General features: G+C 40.0%; 2 protein-coding genes across 2 annotated transcripts in view; one reads left to right on the top strand and one right to left on the bottom strand.

Annotated features, from left to right (window-relative positions):
• txlng (taxilin gamma) lies at window positions 1–8085 on the bottom strand. The gene is made up of 11 exons (XM_017419635.3): window positions 7991–8085; window positions 5403–5510; window positions 4910–5057; window positions 3730–3821; window positions 3477–3647; window positions 2319–2513; window positions 1705–1824; window positions 1434–1508; window positions 1235–1327; window positions 930–1025; window positions 1–598 (listed from the first exon to the last, which is right to left on the bottom strand). The coding sequence occupies exons 2-11, from the start codon at window positions 5493–5495 to the stop codon at window positions 224–226; spliced, it is 1458 nt and encodes a 485-aa protein (XP_017275124.1). The 5' UTR covers window positions 5496–5510; window positions 7991–8085; the 3' UTR covers window positions 1–223.
• A 2054-nt stretch (window positions 8086–10139) lies between these two features.
• ccdc102a (coiled-coil domain containing 102A) overlaps window positions 10140–24646 on the top strand; it is a 43418-nt gene continuing 28911 nt past the window's right edge. Inside the window, exon 1 of the mRNA XM_017419550.3 lies at window positions 10140–10280. The gene's annotated coding sequence lies outside the window, so the exon portion shown is untranslated. The remainder of the gene's footprint in view (window positions 10281–24646) is intronic.

Genomic DNA, 24646 nt, shown 5'->3' with positions numbered 1-24646 from the left:
GTGAGCAAAGTGTTAGAATCGTTATACAATCATTTTATTGAGTGAAACATAACAAAAAGATATGGGTTCAGCTTTTGGATAGAATCTGGAAAGAAAGGTCTTTAAAAAAACAAAAAAAACAAAAATCAACTTTTACTAAAGATGTTTCTGTCCTGTTCCCAAAGCCTCAGACCCCCTCCCATCACACCTTTCTCACCTCCACACACAGACCAGGTGGGTTTACTCAGTCCTGCGGTGTGGACGGTGTTTCTGCCGCCTGGCTGCCCGTCGCCGTTTTGTCGGCAGCAGCCAGCGAGGGGTCTGTTTCAGGCAGCCCGGGAGCTTCATGGACGCCTTCGGCCTCCAGCTCTTCGCTCTGTGCCGAATCCTCGGAGTCGTCGTCTTCTTCTTCTTCCTGCTCCTCGTCTTCGTCCTCGTCCATGGCCGAGGGCTCCTGCTGCTGAGCGGTGGCGGCGGGTGGCCTTTTATCCCCCTGCTCCTGGAGGAGGCTGAGCTGGTTGCTCAGGTCATTCCTCTCCTTCTGCAGAGCTCGGCACAATCGCTCCAACAGCTCCAACTTCCCCTGAAGAGCTTTAAAATGGCCGTCACGCAGGGTTTTCTACGACACAATGTTTCATGAAAACCCAAGAGAATAGAAACAACAGTTCAGAAGGTACAACGGATAAATTTAACAATTAATTTGTATGAGATTTTGAGAAATTGATTCAGGGAAAATTAAGTAAACTCCCCTCACAATGACAGTTTTTTACTTCGAGGTTTTTCTATTCATTTTGTTACAACAAGAAGACGGATCCTGAAACTGGATCGGCTTCGGACTGAACTGGACACCAATTTAATATAATTTTGACTCGTTACCTTTCGCCTAGTGCCCTGAGGTGACTGCTGTGAACTGGTGCTGTAGAAACAAACAGAACTGAAATGAAATTCACCTCTTCTGCCATCTGCAGCAGAGCCTGGTTGTTACTCTCCCACTTGGTCCTCCACTGGGTCGTTTCCTTCTCCAGCTTCTTGATCTTCTTGGTCATCTGGAAAAAAAAAAAAACAGACTTCAGCTTTCTGCTCTTTCAAAATAACAAATCTGTGAAGACACGCAGTTTAACCAGTATATATTGGTTATTATTCTATTCTTTATGTGTATTTTAATTATTGTTCTGTTGTTAATTTTACAGTTTGTCATTTCATGAACTACCCCCTGCAATAAATAAACAAACAAACTCCTTCCTCCCACCCTCACCTTCTCCATTTCTTGTCTGAAAGTAGTGAAGACTTCGTTACTTTTGGCCAAAGTGCTTTGAAACTCTTCAAACTTGTCCATATACAGAGAGAGCTGAGAGAAAACAATAAAACCAGTGAAAAGAACATTTTTTTTCTTGAACGAATGAACGTAACAATAAAATTTAGCCTATAAAAGGCAAACGTGTGTTTGTGCTCACCTGTTGTTTAAGCTGTATTTCTTGCTCCTTCATCATTTCACACTTGTGTCGAGACTCCGTGGCATCCTTCAGCAGCTGCAGCGTCACAGCACAGACAGTTCTTTAGCTCCCACAAAGCAAGACTTTTAGCTACAACACAGAGCCTAATCATTGCTAAACTTGATCTTTTCAAACCCTCATGCTGTTTGTCGTGTCATTTTGAAAGTGCAAAGAAAAACAAACACAAATGATAAGAAAAAGGTATAAATCCCAGCAAATAAGAAGCTCTTACAAATTCTCTCTCTCGCTGCTGCTTCTCCTCAACTTCTTTCATCATCTCGGTGATTCTCTGCAGCTTGGCATCCATCAGCTGCTGCTGCAGCTCCTTGTGTTTGAACACTTTGTCTATGTGCTGCAAGACAACGAGTCGGAGTGAATTATATGCTGTGACATGGACTGTCAGCATCGACACAGACATTTCCAGCACTGATTTTAGACTGTTTAGCATTTTGAAAATCACCAAATGGGTGCAAACATTGAGTTAATGATGACAAAGGTGTAAGTCATCTTGTAATGTAATTACACCAACCTTATCACTCTTTGTAGTACAGTCAAAATGGAGACAAAGGAGGTACTTTTGCTAATGTTTAAAATAAATTCCTGTCAGTGCCCTCTTTGCGAACATATGAATAAACATCTACAGACAAATACTAACCCAGTTACAATCCCACCCACAAGACCCTGTAACGATCTATTTTATTGGACACTGGATATTTATAGTATTTTAATTACTACAGTACCTTACATCACTGAAACATACTTTCATGTTAATGTACAACCACGAGCATAGTCCTCATAATTTAACTGACTCCACCAGGAAAACTGAGCAGTTTTGTGCCGTCTCACCTCCTCCCTCAGCTCGTACTGCTCAATGAGCTTTTTGAGCTTCTCGGCCAGCTCCATGTTCTCCTGTCTCAGCTTGGAGTTGTGCGAGCTGTGCTGTTCCATCTGCACCTCGATATCGCCCAAAGTCATTTGAAAGTGTAGCATGGCCTCCTTGCGCTGCTCCTCATACTCTCTGGACCGTTGGGAATTCTCCTCCTGTGGGGCGGCAAATGAAGGAACAGTTAGCACTCGCACAGCTCCACGGTGTCACTACAGTGGAATGATCCCACTATGCTGCAGGAAAGGTGGCTGAAAAAAGTTAACAGGAAGTAAGCACACTACAATACACCTTAACATTTATGTCCAGTCGAGATTAAATCTGAGGAGTTTTTAAGGATAGAATTCAAATTAATACCATTGACATTAACAATACACCTTAGTACTGTTTCACTGCCCAGTCCTAATACTTACATACAGTCGTGGGAAAAAGAAATCCCATCCTCTTTACATTCTGAGGTTTTATGTACCAGAACACTGTTCTAAAATTATTCAAAACCTCAACTGTACAAAAATACACCACAGGTTCCAACAGGTTTGGGCAGTTTGGTGGTCTAGAGCGTACAGGTGTGCGTTAACACGATGCTGGGACGGAAAGACATCAGCAATGATCTCAGAAAAGCAATGACTGCTGTCCAATAATATCTGGGAAGGGTTAAAAGTCGTTTCCAAACCATTTGGAGTTCATCATTATACAGTGAGAAAAACTATTCACACAAGTGGGAGAAAAAGTCAAAGCAACTGCTAATCTTCCCAAGTCTCAGCAATTCACCCTAAGGTCAGACTGTGTAATGCTCAGAAAAATGACAAACACCTAAGAGCGCCACTTTAGACTGAACAGGTTATAGTTAGTGGGTTAAAGGTCATTACAGGACAATTAGCAAAAGACTAAAGGATTGGACGGGCTGTAGGAGAAAAGCTTCTTATCTCTGAAAACAATCTAATCTAATGAAATATGGCAACAGGACAGGTTTGAAAAGCTGCATCACAAGACTTCTGAGACAGGTGAGACCAAATTATAGATGTTTGGCCAAACAGCGCAGGGCCACGTAGGGTAAAAACCAAAGTCAAGGTTAAAAGACTTAAAACTTAAAAGGGGAAAAAAAAATAATCCCATTTTACCTTCAGTGTCTTGTTGTGCCTCTGCAGCTCCCGACAGAGACTCTCCAGTTTGCTGCGGGCCAGGATGGCCTTGCTGTGTTCGCCCTGTAGGTGGATCTTCTCTTTTACAATCTGAGACTGCTTTTTCTGCAGGGCTTTCAGCTGCTTTTGCATCCCTCGACTCTCTTCCAGCTGAAATAAAGAGCATTGTTTTTATTAAACATATGTTACTGTTACATTTAACTGTTTAAAGCGCAGGTATTCGGGATCGTACCAGGTCTGCATATTTCTTGCACAGAGCAGCTAGTTTCTCCTCTGGTGTGGCTAGAGAGTTAAGGGCTTGCATCAGAAGAACAACCTCCTTCCCTAGGTAGAAGAAGAGGAGGAAAAAGAAGAAGCATGAATCTTTCTAGAGTTTCATTTTGTAAACACTGTGGTACAAAAATGAATTTAAAGTTCTACAAATTTTCTGTTCACTAATTTCAAATTACTTTAATAGAAAGGGCATTCACAAAAACAGATGAATTTGAAAACTACGCAACTAAACATAGTTTAGTGTAATGTTGCAACCTCTTAACATTAAAATGACAGTGTAAAGCTGCTATTAAAGACAGAAAGACCTAACACATCCAATATTAAAATCAGAAGGTTGTTTTTCTCACAAATATTACTTTGGACACTTTGTTTTAAATAGATATTTATTAAAAAAACTATGATCTGGCTTCTTTATACTTTCTTTATATTAAAAATTCAAATTTGCTTTATAAAAACAAGATCATTTCTTATTAGTTGTGTTTTATTTGTTCAAATATCTCTGTCCAACCACCTGGAGGATATTTGTAGGTTTCCACTGACAGAGGGAGACATCAGTAACCTGGAGCTGTTTCTGAGAAAATGTTTTTGTTGTAAAAATTGTTTCATGAACAGTCAATTTTTTTTAATCAAACTAGAAATTAGGAAAAAATTGGAGATCTTTAACTATAGTTTTTTATTTGGTGGCCAAAATCGGATTTGGTCAACAACTGTCAGAGACATAGAAAAACTGGAAATTAGATACTAGCCCATAAAACTAAAATTACTGCATTCCTAACTAGTAGTTTAGTGGATACCAAAAGTATCAGTAAATAGAATAAATAAAAAAAGGGAACTGATTATGTTTTTTTATCCTGAAGGAGTCCTCTCCTAGCATATAATCATTGTAATAACACTGTAATAAGTAAATACTGGGTTTGAGTAAAAAATAAAAAATACATTGCAAGGTACTTTACTTAATGTAAAAATGTACGTAGCCTGCACCAATCTGTCTCCCTACATGTTAACATTGCTGTACAATATTATTACATATAGGTCAGTTTAACTACTGCTTATAAGTGGAGCCGTGTGAATCAGAAGTTAAATCAGCGGAAAGGCCCAGCATCAAGCTCCACTCTGAGGACAAACTGTGGCGCTCCTACCAAAAGATTTGTCTTCTCCGGTCTTAGCGTCTTCTCCGGCATCAAGCTCTGCCTCCCCCAGCTCACTGGGACTGTCCTCACTTCCTGGAGTTTCTCCCCTCTCCTCCCCGGTGCAGCACAGATCCAAGTGAAAGTCTGGAACCTCCTCCTGATTCAAGATACAGACACATACACTCGTCTGGTCTCAATAAAGAAATGTTTAAAACAGTTTCCACAGAGTCCATTTGAAGAAAGGGACTTAGTTTTAACCTTATCCACACTTTATTTTTTGTGCTTGTGTTTAAATTTCAAAACAAATTAAAAGAGGGTTTTAAGTTTTTGATACAGTTTAAATTCACATTTCTATTTTACAAAACAAAAAAGGTTTTAAGCCTAAGAACTGTATTGCCAGGAAAGCCAAAGAAGAAGAAGCTGCAAATCAATTCAGGAACACTTACACGCCTGTGGTCACTTACACCCATCCTTTCTACATGAACGTATTGTCGGCATTTACCTGACTCGGGCTGTCCAGGTCAGGAGGAGAATCACTGCCGCCCACTATTCTTCTGTTCGACAACTCAATCTCACAAACTCCTGCAGTCTCCATGAGTGCTGAGCAAAGCTAGAAACACAGCAGATCAGAATAATTAGAAACAATCCAAGCATAGCACAATTTGTCGATTTAAAACTGAGCTATATTTAAATCAGATTCATTTGTAAACCCCTCCCAGTGGTAATCCTGTATATTTGTGTTGTTTACATAGATGTGCAAATCAAATCAGGGATGGTGAATGGACAGGATGATCACTGTTTGGTCTGAGAGCTCGCTGCCAAGCAGGGCAAAATGTAACGTCACACGCAAGGTTTGAGGATGGTTGAGAATTGCGTCATACCTCAATATATTGAAATCTGTGCAGGAAGAAGCTAAGTTATTGGAAAGCCTGTTTCCAATTATCTTATTTATACAACTGCTGCATATAGTCACAAATTAACATGCATCAACATACTCTTGGATGATTTCAGCTCTTCAAAGATGACCACATTTTAAATATTTGTTGGAAACCTTGTCATAAAAAAACCTTATCGTTTGGATGCTGTCGGGGCAAACTTTCTCTGTATATTTGTTCTGAGTGTACTGGTTGTGGTCACAGGGAATGAAACAGAGACCGAGGTTAATGGTTTCCATGGTAAAACCTTTACTGGTTTGTTCTATCATTTTAAATTTAAATTCCCGTTTTTGTTGCTCATCTCTGTGAGCACAAAAACAAAACAGGAGTACCAGCCATTTGCCCATTTTCACAACTAGTGGTTTATTTCACCCTTCACCCATACACTAGCATCAATATATCTCAGAAAGTGTCTCCACAACAGCAAGCAGTGTTATACGTTGCTGAACACCAATATAGACTAAACCATTAAAATGTAATTTTAAACACAGAGAAGTTCTAAACATAACTAATATGAACAGTAATTTATTATAATTCTCTTAACAATGGCTAATTTTGGAATCCACTAACATTAAGGACTGACATGTAATATTTAGGACTATTTCCCATTTCATATTTCTGTTTCATGTCTACACATCGGTGTATATAGTCTCTTCACCACAAGCCCTGCTGCTGAAACACCTGATGCAACAGCACTTTTTGGACATTTTCAACACAATTTTTTAAACGCAGTGATAATATTGATAATCACGAGGAACTTGCAATACTTCTGATACAAACTTTTTACACAGTTTCATCCTCCTCTCTTGTTGTTGTATTGTAAAACACGATGTGGATCACAGAAAGAGAATCCGAGCAGCGTCAAAGCCAGTACCTCACTGGGCCGCGACTAATTGGCGAACGGCATTCACAAATGCCTCAAAATGTTCAGAGGTTCCAGTTTCCATGTGCGACTTGCAGAGGCTTGTGAAGCTTACGCTACGCTCACGGGAAAGCTGTAGAAAACACTTGTAGCTGTGTGCTTTACTATAGGAGTAAAAACACTTCAGTGAATTTGTGCCGACGCTGAGCTCTGCCACATCACAATTAACGACCCGGTGTTTTACTTTTCTCAAATTGTGTATGTTAGGTCACACGATCAAGCTAGGCAAGATTTGTGGAAATGGATCCAAAGGTTAAACTTGAGTGACTGAACAGAATCACAATAAAAAACACAATCAGAGTTAAGATGGATGAATGTTTTGGAGACTTTATATGAACATCAGCCCTGCTGGTGTCCTGTTTTGTTGCTCGGCTGACAGCTGTCTGCCATGGCTCTGAAGGAGAGGAAATCTAGATCTGATCAGACCCCAACCTAAAACTGTCCACTTGTGACCAAATCTGCCAGGTCTGATCACTTAGCTAGAGCAAGGACCCTGCTCAAAAAAGAAACTGGAATATACATATATAAATATAAATAATCCCCTAAAGTTGATTTGAAGGGAACTGGTGTGAACAACGTCAGTCACACAGCTACATAAAGTTAGGGAAAAGAAGTACTGACATGAAGACTCTGAAGTACTTAAGCCGCACCTGAATAATACAGCTTAAAAATGAAAAACGGCATATATCAGACCGCCTAAATGATTTCCCGTCCAAACAAGTTTCCTGAAAGTGACATGAAGTTTCCTCCACGACTCGGGGTAGAACGAAGCGCGTGGGTTTACATCTGTGCTCCAGGTCATGTTAGCTACTTGGCTAACACGAAGCAGTTAGTTATGCTCCCATGTCAGTTTAGCTTGGGATAGCATTTACAGTCTTAGATATTTCCTCAGGACTTGGCAAATGTTATCCCGGATACTAAAGAGAACATCTTACAAGTTAAAATCAACAGGCAGATGAGGTGAGAAGCCCACTTCTAATGTAACCTAACATTAGCCAGGAACATTTGTTAGCCGGGCTAATATTAAGCTAACGGCTAGTTGCTGGCTAGCCCCTTTGGCTAACACGAGAAGTGAACTTTACTTCGAAAAATACCAACTATGCCCTACTGGAAGCAAACACTGCACTACTAGCGTAACGGCAACACAGTATATAGTACATTCACGACAGCTAAGGTCGGCATGACACATTACCAACAACTCAAATTTGTGACCAAAACACCTAAAACGTTTACCTGTATGTTTTTCCTGTGTACTGGTCGAGAAAGCACAAGACTTTCAAGTTATCCGCAAGCTGACGCGAACAACTTCCGCTTAGAGCTTTTCACAATAAAATCATTGTTGCCTGCATTCAGAGTTATTATTTATTTTATTTTATTTTATTTTATTTTATTTTATTTTATTTTATTTTATGTATACATTTTACTGATAATAACCAGCTTTCTGATAAACAAGTTTAGATTTTAGTTACCTGACCATAATATTTCTACAATGATCCCCATTTTCAGAGCTGGAGAGGCTAATTATTTATTCAAATATTGTATATAGGTCTACAATATTTTGTCAGTGGCGACTTGGAGAGAAAGAAATGTCTTGAAGAAGTTCTTTGGGAAAATCTCCTGAGTGGTTCCTGTTGGTAAGGCTGCACAGCCTGGAGAGATTCATGTCACTTTTTTGTTGCACTGTTAATTTGTCTTAATTTAGGGCTTCAAATAGGCTGGGACAGTTAAATTTTATGTCAGCACTGTATATTGAAAATGAACTTTTGAGTTGTTTTTTTTAAATGGTTAGCAGTAGAAAGTCCCTTGTCTGTACAAATAGCATAGCAGTACAGTCTGAATGTGCAAAGCTGCATCTGAACAAACCACAAAACCTTCGGGATAGCGTCTGTTGGACAAATGAGACCAAAGTGGAGCTTTCTGGCTGTGATGCACGGCATGCTCTTTGCTTAAAACTAAACACAGCATATCAGCATAAACCACTCATATCAACTGTCAGGACGGTGGTGGAAGACTGATGATTTGGGCTTATTTACAGCCACAGGAGCCGGGCACCTGCAGTCACTGAGTAGACCATGAATTCCTCTGCAACACTGTAAAAAGACTATGAAGACTGTGTTCTTCTGTCATGATGTAAAATACTTAATGGCTTAAACAAAAGATGATTACTTGTTTTAAAAGAGCACACAACATCATAGAAGATTCCTCTCATCCAGGTCATTCCTTGTTCACACTTCTGTTTTCTGGGAGGCACGATCGGACCAAAACAACAACGACCAAGAGGTTAAAGAGCAGCTTTCATCCCAGGGCATTTATAATGTTGAACAGCGCAAAGTCATGAAGCTTTAATTTTTTATAATTGTATGTTAGTGTAGTCTTAAATTGGCCCTATGGTTGTTTTAATGTCTTTTAAATGGTAATATTCATCCTTTTTAGTCCAATTATTAACTTATTCTTGGTAAATATTTGCACCAGACAGACAGAGAGCTGCCTGTAACTTTGTTTTATGTAATGTAAAATGACAATAAATCTTATTCTGATTCAGATTCTTAATTAGTTTACCATTTAATCTTTTCATTAAACCACCACCAGGGGGCGCCAAACATAAATTAATATTTTTAACTCTATGTTGGTATCCCAAACCCATGTAGTTTATTTTCTGGTTAATTAGTTTCTATTTGGTCTGTGGATGTTTTCTAAATGGCTTACACATTTAAACTGCATTTGAGGTATGTGTTTCAGCATATTATGTGTTGCCTGTGCAGAAAGAAAATTTCATTTAAAAATATTTTAAAAAGTCTGATGTACTCATCCAGAAACCACAGTGAAAAATAAAGTAAAAAAGATGAACAATCTTGTCTATCAGTCTTTAAAGTGTTTCACATGATCACTGTAGGCTATAGTTAAGAAGTACAACTATTCAGTTAATAATTATGCTACTGAAAAATCACCTGGAAGGTAAAAGTTAACCATGTTTTAAGAAAGTTTTATTTTAGAAAACGGGAGAAAGGTGGATTATTGTAATTTTTCCCGCATGTTTCAGAAATGAGGGGTGCGGATATACAAAGGCTAACATGTAACTTGTAGATGATTCCCATATTTTCAGCTGGGAGGTCTTTGCTCAGCCGACCAATAAGCAGGCGGCTGAATCTGAGAGCGCGATCTGATTGGCTTAGGGAAGCGGAGCCTTCTCACGCCGCCAGCTGATTGGCTGGAGGGATCGTCCAAACGCTCAGGGTCCGCCTGTTATCTTTTGTCAGGGTGGAAGTCATTTTCAGTCCAGACTGGAGGAACAAAAAAAAAAAAAAAAAAAAAAAAAAAAGTGGTTTTATTATATGTTACAACGGCCTGCCGTATTTACATAGATCATCCTTCCGGAAAAAAAAAAAAAAAAAAAAAAAAAAAGAGAAGAGAAAGCCGGACGGAGGTTTGGTTGTAGAAAATAAAGGAGAGAAAAAGAGAAGCACTGGAGCTGAGTCTGTGATTTAAATAAAGGAGCGCAGCTGGAGCGATGGTGTTCATCAAGGTATGTTCTCATCTGCTTTTGTTGTCAAAACGAATAGGCTGCTCAGACTGAGCCCACTCTGCTTTTAGAAGCTGGTGTCGAATGACACAAATCGTGTTCTTCTCGTTTTATTCCCATTTTTTCCCCTGGCTCTGGGGTAATAATTGGACCACCAGCTGTTACACGGTGGAAGCACTTCTGAGTGTGGAAACCAGTTGAGTTTATCCAGCAGACCTGAGGTCTGCTAACTTCTCTGCTCGCACTGTAAGGCTGTAAGGTGGACCACTGTGGCTCGGTAATTAATCAGCTGATTAATTGTAAAAACACACAGGATGCGTTTAAACAGGGAATCAAGTGAAGTGAAAAGCATGTTATTACAGCTAGTGATGGTAATAAAGATGACTGGTAAAATGTGGTTGTTTCAGCTGTGTTGGGTCAGATTGCCCTTTATTCTTTTCACTCTATAAGCTTTTACATTGCTTATACAAGTCCTGCAAGTTAAACGATAAATACATAAATAAATAAATAAATAACGCTGAAGCAGCATCAGAATAAATGAGATGAATACTAAACCCCCCACACCACAGAAATCAACGAAAAGTGAGTTTCTGGCTGTAACTACCATTTAAAGTATCACCCATGCTGACAGGTGGCCAGAGAGGAAGTAAGGAAGAGTTTTCACATTTTCATTGTGGAATAAAATAAATAAATAAACAAAACAAATTTAAATAGAGGCACCCCATCAGCCCTAACTTCAGTCCAGCAGTGCTGCCATGTGCACAAAAGGGTAATATATATTTTGTAATAAAGCAAGTATTATAAGGTCTTTTAGTTTGTCTCTATGTAAGGTGGACATGTTTAGGTGTTTTGTGCACTCAAAGTACAACTGTTGGTTTTAATTTGTAATGCAGATAAAGGTACTCATAATGAAGGTTATCTGAGTTATATCAAATGGAGCAGTTTGAAAGAGTTTACTCCAGTAGTTTCCCTGATATTCACTTGTAAAATACAGGTCTGCACACAGTGTAGATGAATAAATGAAGCACCTGGCTGGATCCTATCAGTCTTCGTGGCGTTGCAACGAGTAGCCTTATTGAATCGTCCGGTCAGAAACATTGTAAACTTGGAAGTGACGCCCTGTTCTGACTTCGGTGGCGAACAGAACCCAGTATCAATGGTTTGGTTAATTTGCTTTGGTAGTCGGACCTCTGATTCAGGCATGACTTCACACCCAAGCGCACCGTTAGTGGTGACTGCTAAAACATTTCTCAGGGTGGCGACTCTTTTGATCACAACAAAGATTATCTGTTCAAAGTAAGGGTGGGATGCATTCAGCACCTCATGATTCAGGGGAATCCAATGAAAGTATAAAACAAATATCGGTGCATTTTGATTATGTTGATGCACCTTTCTTCCCCCCACACCTTCCCTGTGCAACTGCTTTGTAGTTTTAAAGCAAAGCATTTATACTTCCAATTAATTTAAATCCAGTCACATATCTCACTCAGCCATCTCGTGCATCTGTTATGCGCACGTCGTGGACTGTCTGGGTTCTGCACTCTTTCATGTTCCTCAACATTGTTATTATTTAACATGAACAAAGTCAATTTTTTGACATTTGCAAATCCATTAAGAATCATCCATGTCTGTGATGTGATGTGTCACCTGTAGTTCAAGGGGTGAAATAATTTTATATTTCATTTAATGATTCATTTTGAAGCTTTTGCAGCCTTCATTTCTAGTGGCTGTGGCTCAGGAAGGAAGAGCTGTTGTTCGCTAATCACAGCATTGATGTTTCAGTCCCAGCTTATTTCGTTCCTGATCTTCATCAGTGTGTGAGTGAGTGAATTTGGAAAGAAAAATAAAAATGGGTGGCACGACAGGCCTGTGGTTAGAGTTGTTGTCTCACAGCAACAAGCCTGCAGATTTGAAACTCTGCCGCAAACTATTGTGTGGGTTTTCTTCAGGTACTCTGTTTTCCTCCCACAGACTAAAAACATACATGTTAGGTGAACTGGTGACTCTGAATTGTCCCTAGATGTGAATGTCTCGTTTGTTTCTGTGTGTCCCTGTGATGGACTTGCGACCTGTCCAGGGTGTCTCCCCGCCTCTCGCACAGTGACTGCTGGAGATAGACCCCAGCTCCCCGCGACCATGCATGGAAAAGATGGTAAAAAATAAATAAATGGATGGATAGTTTTATCTTATCCCTGAGCAATAAGTTTCTACTTGTCACAGTCGGGGAAAAAAAGACTGTTCAGACTTTCACAAAGCTCACTGGCACTTGAGTCAGTCATCACATTCACAGCAGAAAAAACAACAAATATAAAAAGTAGCATTCCTTGCATATTGCCCCCTGCTTTGCGTGCCAACGTTTCAGAGATCTTTCACAACTGTTTTAGCATTCAGAGTATGTGTTGGGGATGACTCTCAGCTGCTACCACACTAAGGCTTTTTTTCTCCTTTTGGTGGTCACCCAATGAACAAACCAACAAGGTTCAAAACGTAGTAGCTTCAAGTTGGAAACGCTGGAGGATCTGCTCATCATTTCGCTCCGTAACCAGGCTGTTGCCCACTGCAGCAACATGTTCACAAATAAAACACTCCACACGCTACTTTAATCTGACCATCAGACGTTGAAGTGTTAGTTGACTGAAAACCGCAAAATGACTTTTATGTTTTCTTCTTGTGCATTCAAAAACATCCAAGTGTTACCATTTGTTTTTATAGAATTTCCTTTCCAAGAACTGAACCGATTTATGATTTTTTTTTTTTTGTTGTTGTTGTTGTTGTAGTACAGTGAATCCAACTGCAGGACCATTTGTCAGCTTTTGCTTTTTATGTGAAAGGGGAATCATGCTCGTCTGTGGGGGGGTGTAGGAGTCTCTGGCTTTACTGGTTAGCTTGAGACGTCTGTTTTAAATTGAATTGCTCGTTCATTTGCTCAGTCGTCTGGCAACCTCAGCTGCAGGACACAAGTCTGAGAGGAAAAAAAAACATACTATCTTCAGTTGCTTCCCAGGTGACCGGATCATTTGCAGTCAGAGCTCCTGCATGCTGTTCTGAATCATCTGAGGTGAATAATGCATCTCCTACCACTCTGCAAGACTAAACTGAGTCGCTTTCAAATTATTTAGTGAACTGAAAAACAAAGTTAGTAGAACTTGAGGCGTGCGCCTTTTGGCTTTTGTGTTATGTGGGGCTCGTAGGGAGACGGATGTCGAGCATCACGAGACGTCCCCGCTCTTCTCTCGCTACCACTCCATGTCAACAAAGTGTCGGGAGATTCCGAGCTGCCGGCGCCACCATCTGTTTTGCTGCTTAGTGTGCGTGATGGCACCGCGGTGTGGTCTCTGTCTTCATTCATTTCTTCCCCTGTTGTCGTCTTCTCTCAAACACTCTGTTCGCCATGTGTTTCAAAGCAATGTGCCCTCTGGGTTTGGGGGAAAAAAAAAAAAAAAACAGCACCCGGCCTCCTCTCGTACCACACACACACACACACACACACACACACACACACACACACACACATACACCAACAAGGCTTCAAACGGCAGGGTGACTTATGTGTGCGGTTGTCATGGAAACAAAGGTAGTCTGGGAGAATACAGGCCATGTGTTTCCTACAGAGCCCCACGGGGGTCACGGCAGAAATCAAATTTGAGGTCATAGGAATCAGTTTATTAAACCCAACCCCCCCCCCCCCCATCCAGTTCTGCTAAGGAACGTTGTTCTGTCTGAGAAACAAGCAATACACCATCACTTGGGTTCAGCAGCATTAATAAGTTGGACAGGTTTTTATTCACTAACTTTTAAACAGGTCAACGAACCTGTAAGATTACAAACATCACCTCCTGACAACTGCAGAAAAGTGGCTAACACTACAGGCTAACTCTAACTTAAACAATTCAGACTCTGAGCTGGACAATTGTTTTGCAGGACATGAGGACAGCCGTTTTCCAACATTACACAAACTGACATGTCATGTTACTAACTGAACTGCTGCTATAACATTAACAGGAGATATCAATGATTTATAAATATCTGGTGTAATTTAGGTAAAAACACAGAAAATTCTATTGATGTTATTGAACATTACAGCCTGATCAGTCCAGAAACCCTTGTCTCACTTGTGGTGTTGTGTTATCACCTGTTTCCCCGTCCAAACTGGAAAAAAAGCAAAGCACAACACCTGCTGCATGTAGGCGCCGATGTTTTTGCTAATTCGTGAACACGGATTTGCTAGATTTTGCGCACAGATTGCAGAGGTTTTGGCTTTAAAACCACAGTGAGTTCAAAATGAACGGCTTTGAGACTAGAGCCAAAGTAATCAATGGATTTTTTTTCTGCTGTATTTGAAAATTCCTGTGAGAATCTGATTCTTGTGGCTTTTTCTGTCACCGTTTTAAGCTTGTTTCAATTAAAGTTATGAAGAATGTAAACACTGAGTGTTTTGGTGAAGTGGTTGCAAAAGAATATCCAAGCCTCTGTTTATGCGTTTTGGTAGTGGAAGTTCAGTCAACCCTCTGAATCCAAATTTGTCTGAACACAAATTTTCTTCTGCGCACAACTTTGCCCATTTGGCACACAAGCCACCCAATATGTGTAGCGAGGCCGGGGTGGGGCCCATGCTAGGGTGTTAACAGATTGTTAAGAAAAATCCAGATTATGTGACATTCCACATTTTTACTTAAAAAAAAAAAAAAAAGTCCAACTCTGTGATTCCATCCATGTTTTCCTCATAGCAGAAATGATATGGCTCTAGTTAGCCAGGTGAAACAAACGGTTTAGATTTGTTTCTCGACACCATTTCATCCCGACTTAACGATTTCACGTCATATCACTATGAATATGTGTGTGAATTTTCTTGCATTCGAAGTGTAAAGTTTACAGGATTCATCAATGGCGTTTGCGACCCCACGCTGATGTTCATAAGCTCTGGGCTGTATTTGAAATCACAGTAAAGTCTGACAAAAATACCTCAGACAAAACAGCAGTGTCGTGCTTTAATTTCACTGTAGCATGATAAAGGATCACCTCTCGCACTGTGTCCACTGGAGACACCAGCTTCCCCTGCGACCTGGAAAGGAAAAAGCGGGTAAAGGAAATGGATGGATGGAAGGATGTTGAGGGATCACTGAGAGAAACTGAGTACTCATCTGCTAACTGTAAAAGTAGCTAAAGCTCATTGTTACTATTTGGATGCCTACCTAGAAATGAGCTATTATTACAGTCTGTAACTGTTTGATTTGTAAAACCTGACTTTCTTTGTTGTAGTCCCCAGCTGGCAGAATTACGGCTCAGTCTGGCTGCATTATGAGGGGTCAGTGTGCTGTGTCCTCATGTGAAGTTTGGTTTGGCTGGATTGTTCCGGTATGTGGCCTGTGTCCGCCCTGCAGACCATTTATTTGCCTGTCTTCCTGTGTGGAATAACGACATCCTCTCATTTGTCGTTCCACCCACAGGTCGTCGGGCTGAACCAAGTCTTTGCATTAACCCTGTGTCTGCTTTGTCATCTTTTGTCAGATCGCGCACATACTCCTCTGTATCCGCCTGCAGACGTTTAAGGGCTGTGGCCTTGCTCTAAGAAGGCCGTCACATTTGCTCTGCTGCTGTTTGAGGAACCCGGTGTGTGTTGACAGCCTGTGGACCTTCTTCTCTCCTCAGCTGTTTTGACACATTCCAGTCCCTTCACTCTATTTACTTTTCTCTAAATCTCTGCTTTCTTTGTATTTTCAGCTCAGTCACTCTGCCGTTTCTGTGTAATTTATCCACTGGCCTCCTCCTCCTTCTCCCTCTGTTTCCATCACTAGCTCAGTGACTTCCAGCAGTTTGATCCTCCCTCTGGTGTATTCTGAATTTCTACAGAGGATCACAGTGGAGGAAGATAATTTGTCTTGTTATATCCACAAACAAATGTCCTAATATCACCAGTCTAATTCAGAAAAGGGCTGATTTAAGCAACAGTTGGTGTTTAAGACTAAGAGTGCAGTTTTGCAAGCTGTGTGCGTGAAAATAAGCCACAATTTTTTTCCAAAACTGGCTTCTCAAAACGCAGCTGCACGGCTCGATTGTCACTTGGTTGCATTACGGTAATAAAACAAAAATGTAGAAATCACACAAGCACCCAATTTATCTGCTTTTGCTTAAAACAAAAATACAAGTGCTTCTGCTTCAGCATTACATAGTTCTTTAATAATGATTGTATGTATGATAATATTAAGAAAAAGGTTTTAAGTTCATTCTTTTTTTGTTTGTTTGTTTGTCATTTTCCCAAGTTCTTACAATTTATATTTTTTAATATTTTCACGTCATTCTTCAAAGCAAGAATAGAGGAAAGCAATTCAGTCTTGTTAGGAAACAGAGATGTCAGAGTGACTTTAAGGGCTGCTTGATGTAGGACCAAACGATCTAATGGCTTTCTGAGGGTTAAGATGTGGTTCTTGTGAATGCTTCTCTCCCACGTGGTGTAGGTGTGTGTGTGTGTGTGTGTGTGTGTGTGTGTGTGTGTGTGTGGGTGCACATCTGTCTATGTTTAGAACCTGGTAATTATGGCAAGCAACAGAGTTTTAGTTCGAGCAAACAGAGGAATTCTTTCAGTCTGCTTTTGTCTCAGACACTAAATATGGATTTCCAAAATCTTCAGCTTCCATATTTACAGTCAGCATGTGCTCCTGTTAGATAGTAGAAATGTGATCTATGTCATGTTCAGAAGATATTCTTTTTTTTTAAAATTCCTGGAACCAAATGTGTTTGATTGTTCTTGGACTTGCATCAATGTCTTCGTTTACTGAGGAGGAGGGGTGTGGGGAAGCAAACAAACACATTAACAGTTATTCCCCAGTCGACTCTTACAGTTAGTTCTTCAAGTTGTAGTAAATGCTTCTTGAAAATTAATTCAAGTCAAAGTCACAACCTCTGAAGTCGTGGACACACAACTGTGTGCACATTTGTGTTTATGTGTGGCTACTTTGTATTGGTTGGGTTTAACCAAAAAAAAAAAAGAAGAAGTAAAGCTCCAACCTTTTCTCTCTCGGAGGAACCACCAGATGATGTCAGTGCCTGTTCCTGGTAGACTCTAGGTGATCTGTCTTCCAGATGTGGAAAACCGGAGCTGCAGATGACTAAACTGGGTGGAGTCAAGGGACTTCTCTGATTCCCATCACTTAGAGTTATAGGGGGGTCCAAGCCATCAATTTCGATTGTTTTCTTTTTAGATCTAGTTTTGCTTGGTCAGCCTCAATATATAAAGGACCACCTTTACCTTTGCTCAGAGGAACTGGGGTTGCTGTTATGAAGCGGTCTGAAATATACTATTTAAACTGCAGAAAAAAATAAACTATTTCTGTTAAAGTCTTTTGAAAGTAGCACCTTTAAAAAGTGGCCTGGTTTTACCTCGAAAACGGTCTCTGTCCTCTAGACTGTTTATTGCAATTGTGTGAATGAGGGAGAGAGATCAAGGTAGTAGGAGTTGCTGCTTCACGCTTGTTTCTGCTGACCTGCATGTTGCTTTTACTGACTCGTCACCATCTCTGTAGGGCCATGTGGCTTTGTTATTTATTTAAGAATCATCCATCAAGAAATCTCATTGGCCACTTTTGACCATTCAAAGTGCTAAAACAAACAAGAAGTGCTAAAATTGTCCAAATTGCCTCTTTGTTTCTGTTCAACCAAATTTTTCATCATTGTTCACCCTGTACCTAATGTTTCTGTCAGCTTTTGGCTTGAAGGACAGCGTTTGTCTTGCTTCTTGCACACGGGTCCTTAAAGTACCTTTGGTTGTGAGATACAGGTTAAATGTAAGGTTGTCAAACCTTACATACTTGCTCAGATGAATTAGTTCAGTCAAATGAGTAGTCTTCTTCTCACTGGCCAATCAGACCTTTCAGTTAATAGTTCTCACTTATAAATATTCAACTTCTGCAGGAATAAAACCTTAAACTTGTAGTCAGTAGCCACTAGTAACTGCTCAAAAGTTTTAATGGAGTCCTTTTTGTAAACTCTTGCATTAGAATCAAGGAGTTAATAAACTCTGTGTTTTCCAGTTTCTGTGCACCCACCTAACAGCATTCTCCTCCATCATCCAACACCATCATCCCTCACCTTCCTCTCAGTCTCTTCCTGCCCTGCTGAATAAATGATGGTAATGTGACCCTGCTGCAGCTTGTGCTGAGCCGGACCCTCTTGTCGCACACCCAAGGTCAAGGACAGCACTTTCTCACTCTAGCAAATGCAAATTTAGCACCGCTGAGCTTTGTGAGTTTGACTCTCCTCCTAAAGTTCGCATAGCATTAGTAAGTTAACTGTGTGAAATTGGTGACCTGTGTTTGTGCGCCGCACGTGGGAGTTTGTGTTGGCGTGTTCCGTTCTTGTAATACACAGTAAAAGAGGACCGAGTCATGCTTCAGGAATGTGCTTTATAATTTGCCACCCCAGAGCCCTTTTGTTGAAATAACACCTAGGGGCCCCATAGGACATGAAGTTCCCCTGTTAGGTTGGTTTGCCATGACATGGAGAAATGATCCAGTAAGGTCTACAGAGGTCTACGCTTTATTAAAACAAAACACACAGACACAGTAGCTACATTAATACTTGTAAATTAGAACAGATTTTGTTATATGTCTAACACGAAATAAAAGTTGTAAAGCTTAATGTTTTATTAAATAGTAGCTTACATACCAAACCAGCTGTTTGACTGAATATATCATTATATTGTTGCTTTTTAAGCTTCCCCTTGAGTTTAGTGATTGTTTTTGTTGAGTTGCTGGACTTCTCAACACACAACATGCAGGTATAGAAAATAAATAATATTCCTGACTTAGCTGCTGGTTTCACATTTATTATTTAATATGTTAATGCTAGGTTTGTAATTATTTGGCATAAAGTAGATATAAAAAATGGGATATTCATATGTGTATAATGATCCTGGGTTCTCACACTTAAAAAAAAGAAAAATAAAATCAAAAATGTAACACATAAATTTAATACAACTTCAGTTTTGTGGATAAAAGGAACAAATTTCAATGCAAGCTCGCAAAAATACTTCATTCAAACATAACAATATGAAACTGACAGATGATGGATGGTTTGGGTTAGAGCTCGACAAGATCTTAAAAACCCAAGGAAGCTTTGACTTTTTATTTCTTTTATACCAATTGGGAGGTGAGCTCAACATACAATCAAATTCCATGAAATTTTGTGGTGTAATAAATCTAACAAAGAGTGAATTGTGAATTTTGCACAAGATAATCTATTTATTGAACCAACATAAATACATAACCTAGAACAGTGATGCCCAACTCCAGTCCTCGAGGAACACCATACTGCATGTTTTAGTTGTTTCTCTGCTCTTCAGCAGGTCTTCTGGTTCTGCAGAAGCCTGTTAATCAGTCAGTCACTCAAATCAGGTGTGTCAAAGCAGAGAAACACCTAAAACATGCAGAATAGTGTTCCTCGACAACTGGAGATGGGAATCACTGACCTACATAAATCTAGTTAAGATTTATAATGTAGATGCGCACTAAGATCATTAGTAGGAGCTCAATGTCCTTTTTTTAAACAAAATGAGGGAAAGTTTGTCAATCTTCCTCAGGTTTGTGTGAAAAATTCCCATTTTTAATATGGGAATGTTTTAAGATGACAGAAATTCTTGAACTGCTCGTTAGAACTGGTCTCCCCTGAGAAAACTACTGTGAGACAGCTGCTGCAAGTAAAATGCTGACTACTGATAACTACCCAACAGAACCCCACTTCAAATATCTGTACTATCCCTTTATGACGTCTCGCATGGATCACTGAGTATGTTTGAGATATTGTCCATGTTTTGTAGTATCGCTAGATCTGCATAACTTAAAAAGTCTGTTTTGATTTAACTAGTTCTGTGAAACGTTATATGTAATTAAATATCTGATTTAGGGCTAAAATCAAACAAAGTGTTGTGAAGATATAACCTCCTCCCGTGGTTCCTCGAGTTACTGTGACTAAATCCTGATTTAGTGTTCTGCGTTACTGTACTCTAAAGAACGACTTCAACTCAAACCTCCTGTCCACAGTGGGGGTTTAGAGGCCATGTAAACCTAAGAGAAAGACAACAACCAGTTATCTCTTTTACGGCTCAGATATGGTTGATTATTGACTTTGATGAAGAAGACAACTACGTTTAATTGGGCATGATGTCCAGAACACTTTTTACAAGCCCATTTGGTATTTCCTCTTGTGAAACGAACCGTTCTTTTAGTTAGAGTTAAAAAAAAAGAGAAAAGAATTAAAACGAGAAAGCTCGAGCTCTGCTTTGAAGTGTGGGAATTTCTTCTTGGCTCAGCTTTAAGAAATCTGCGACTTGGAAATGAAGCTTGGAGTTGAAGCTGAAATGATTACGCTGGCATTAAGGATGGAGAACTGCACTGTAAGCAGTTTTAATATGATGGGTTGCGTTCTCAAAGCTTTTGTTCTTTGTATCAAAAGAAGCGGCCTTAATATTTTATGGCAATGTTTTTTTTTTTGTAACTGTTGCACTCCGTGAATTTGTTAAGCTTTTTTTTTTTCCAGTAATTAGTTCAGGAACTTATTCCGGAAATAAGGCTTTGAGTTGAAACACGCAGACTTATTTTACTGATGGGATCTTTGCAAGTCATTTACAGGATGTACTGACCCATGAAACTGCGTGTTTTAATGTGCATTTAGAGCCAAGTTCAGTCTCTTGCACATTTAAAAAAGATAATCCTGACTTAAAATATGTGTGGAAGGAAGCCCAAACCACAAGTTTATCTGCATAATTGTGGCAGCAGTGTTGTGCAAGTTCATTCCTCACTGGAATTAGTTCAAAGTTCAGCTCACACTGAATTAATTCATCTTCATAGTTCACCACCTGAAAATATAAATTTTTCACATGGTAGGTGATATATGTCAATTAGCACAAATTTTTAGTTGTTGTATAATCTGCCCTTTGCTTATGGCAGGCTGTGGTAACATATATTTCAACCACACTCCAATTTATACTTTTTATCTCTGCTAATGAGGTTATGTTTGCTGTAGTGCTGGTTGGTTTGTTTGTTTGTCTGTTAGTAAGATTACTTAAAGACTAATTAATAGATTTTTGATGAAATTTCCTGGAAATGTTGGGGTTGTCACAAGAAACAGTTGATAAAATGTTGGTGGTGATCCGGATCACGATCCAGATCAGACAGTATCTTTTAATGACACTATGGTCTTTGTCTGAGGTCTGCGCTCTCTGAGTGTTTCTAGTTTAAATACTTTTTCTCCTAGTCAGAATGACATTTTTATAAACTAGAACTGAAACTAGAGATATCCATATTATCAAAAATTACATTTCAGGGTCTCCAAAACTGAGATTGTATTAGAAAAACTAAGTTTAACCCTCCTGAAGTCCTCAAGAGAGAGAGAGAGAGAGAGAGAGAGAGAGAGAGAGAGAGAGAGAGAGAGAAGCCCTTGTAACTTCGGGTCAAATTGACCCAAAGGCCATGGAAGGGTTAAGATATCTAAAAATAAAAAATCAGTAAAAACTTTAAATGGTTGTTGTGACATTTAGTTGCTTTGATCTGTAATACAGTTTTCCAAAACTTACTTGTTCCCAGCCACTGTGCTGCAATTAACTGAGTAAACGGACCCGAATCTACAACGGGTGTTTCATTCTTCAGCTTCCCGAAGGGCAAAAAAGTTCACTGGACTTGGTCTGTTAAGCTGAAAGTTACAACCCAAAGTCCCGTGACCGACCGTGCAATTAACGTGTTGAAGAGGAGCACCTGAAGTACAAACCTTCAATATTACAGTCCATTAGCTTCACGCAGAAAAAGCAAGAACTTTTGCCAGGAGCTATTTTTAATTACAAAAAGAAGGCGGATAGAGAGGTCATCACCACTGAGAACGAGACGCTGAAAAGATGAGGAGACTACCGCAGGCACGAATGTCCACGTGTGTGAGAAGATTGTAGACCTGATAACCATGAGACAGAGTTTAATGTAGTAAATATAAAATGGGACCTCTGCTGGTAAAGTGAGTCATAATGCACACAGTGCAGGAAAAGTGAAAATATTGATTTGCTGTAAATGAGATCAGTGAAAAACTGCATCCATAAAGACAGCAGCTAGCCATCAGACTAACTATAATAACATATAATCTTTCTAATCAACCTTTAAGTCGAAGTTTTCTAACAAGTATGTCCTTAGAAACAAGCCTTTTAATTCTAATCTGGTTAGTTTTCTTTGAAACTGACTGTTTTCTCTGCTGGCTGCCAAAGCGCTGGGAAACTCTTTGCAGTCTGTGTGACATCATTGTAAAGCTTGGAGGGGGGTTCCCCTCACGAAATGTGGGGCTCCAGTTCCCAAGAGCATCTCTCCAGACCAAAGAAAAACAAAAAACAAATAAAACATGTTTTCAAACCAGTACTCTTGTTAACAAAACTTGCTTCTTCTTCTGCTGCTGCTGCTGGTGCTTCCATTTCCCCTGATAAACACTGACAGGAGCCTCCCCAGTGTCCTACAGCGGTCTGCGACAGCTGCTCTCAGCATCAATGATGCCACCAACCAAGGACAGAAACAGGATTTTTTACACAACGGCTCTAAAAACAAGTCATTAACATTTTAAATCAGAGAAATGGGCCACTGAAATGTTTTATGGAAGTGTTTAACTAACAGAAAAACAGGAAAACTCATTAGTTTTACATTTTATTTTATTTGACCTCTAAAGCCCCACCTCTCTAGTGCACAGACTCTGGTTCCAAAAATGAAATGTCTTCAGTCTGTAATAATGGACATTGGGTCCAGCTCGGAGTAAGTTACCTCAGATTTAGTTGAACCTAATTTCTGGAAACTGGAAAAAGAAAGACAGTAAACAGACTCAAACCGTGACACACCCAGCATACGGTCAGATGCCTTTTAGGTGATGTGTTTACATTATAAAACATGGATTGCAGATAAATGAGAATAGAAAAATATTGGGATAGGTTAAACCACGTAGAGACGAGTGAATGAAGCCTGTGGGACGAACCACAGGGTGATTGCTCTTTTTTGCTGAGTGCACTTCAGTGTCGGAGGCCGAGCCGTCCCCGCTGGGATCGAGAAGCCTCAAGAGCTGTTTCTCATTTAAAGAAAAAGAACCCATGCTGCCAAAGAGCAGAAAACAACACACATATAGTTTTATAAGCTCTGGGGGAAATCCCGTATAGTGGCAAGCTGTGTGTAATTATTTATGATCCCATGCAAAAAAAAAAAAAAAAAAAAGTAAATAAAACTCTCTGCCTTAAGCACATTAAACTCTCTGCTGCCTACGACTGAGTTTGTTTGTTTTTGCCACTTTGTGGGCCACAACCCTCCCTACCTTAGACCCAGCCTTTTGCTCATATCAATAAAATGATCACCTCCTCGCACTGAAAGGGTCATTACTGTTTGTTTGGAGTCAGTATTGAGCCTGGGCACAGATATCCAGTGTAAGGTTTTCTTCTGTTTGTAGTGTTTAAATGAGGCGTGTTGACGTTAAACATTGCTCTAAGGCTTGGCCGTACGACACAAGGTCACACTGAGCAGACGCTCCGTCAAAGAGTTTATAACCCTGGACTGTGACCCGTCGGCAGTGCTGTTTATGAGCTCTGCGACGGCAGAGGGTGGGGCTCACAAAGAGGCTGGGCAAAGAAAGAGAAGAGGCAAAATGAGAGACATTATAGAGAGGGTTTCATTTTTTTTACCTTGCCATGACCTTAATGAGAAACTATTTGTCGTTCAGGTTACCAGCAGTCTCCAAACTTTGGTTAACTCTCTGTGGTTGGGATTGGGGTTTGTAGTAAAACACTAATGCCATACGCTGGTGTAGATTCTCAGTCATCCAGGACATGGGAAATCCATAAAAGGTTAAAAAAAACATACAAAACGTTTTGCTTCTGATCCGATTAGCTTTATCAGTTCAAAAAGGCGAGAATTTAGAGTTCAAGCTTTTAACCCTCCTCTGGCTTTAGGGTCAAATTGACCCGAAGTTTAGCCTCTCTACCTCTCTCTCTCTGTTGAGAGCTTCAGGAGGGTTAGAGTTAGATGTTATACAGGTGCTGGTCATAAAATTAGAATATCATGAAAAAGTAGATTGATTTCAGTAATTTCAGCGTTGACCCTGGACCTCAGAAAACACAATGGACCAACACCAGCAGATGACATGGCACCCCAAACCATCACTGACTGTGGAAACTTTACACTGGACTTCAAGCAACGTGGATGAAGTGTCTCTCTTCCTTTCCTCCAGACTCTGGGACCTTGATTTCCAAAGGAAATGCAAAATTTACTTTCATCAGAGAACATGACTTTGGACCACTCACCAGCAGTCCAGTCCTGTTTCTCTTTAGCCCAGGCAAGACGCTTCTGACGCTGTCTGTGGTTCAAGAGTGG

The sequence above is a fragment of the Kryptolebias marmoratus genome, linkage group LG15 (assembly GCF_001649575.2).
Source record: "Kryptolebias marmoratus isolate JLee-2015 linkage group LG15, ASM164957v2, whole genome shotgun sequence".
Classification (NCBI taxonomy): domain Eukaryota; kingdom Metazoa; phylum Chordata; class Actinopteri; order Cyprinodontiformes; family Rivulidae; genus Kryptolebias; species Kryptolebias marmoratus.
Note: the sequence above shows the minus strand (reverse complement) of the source record. Positions and strands in the feature narration are given on the sequence as shown.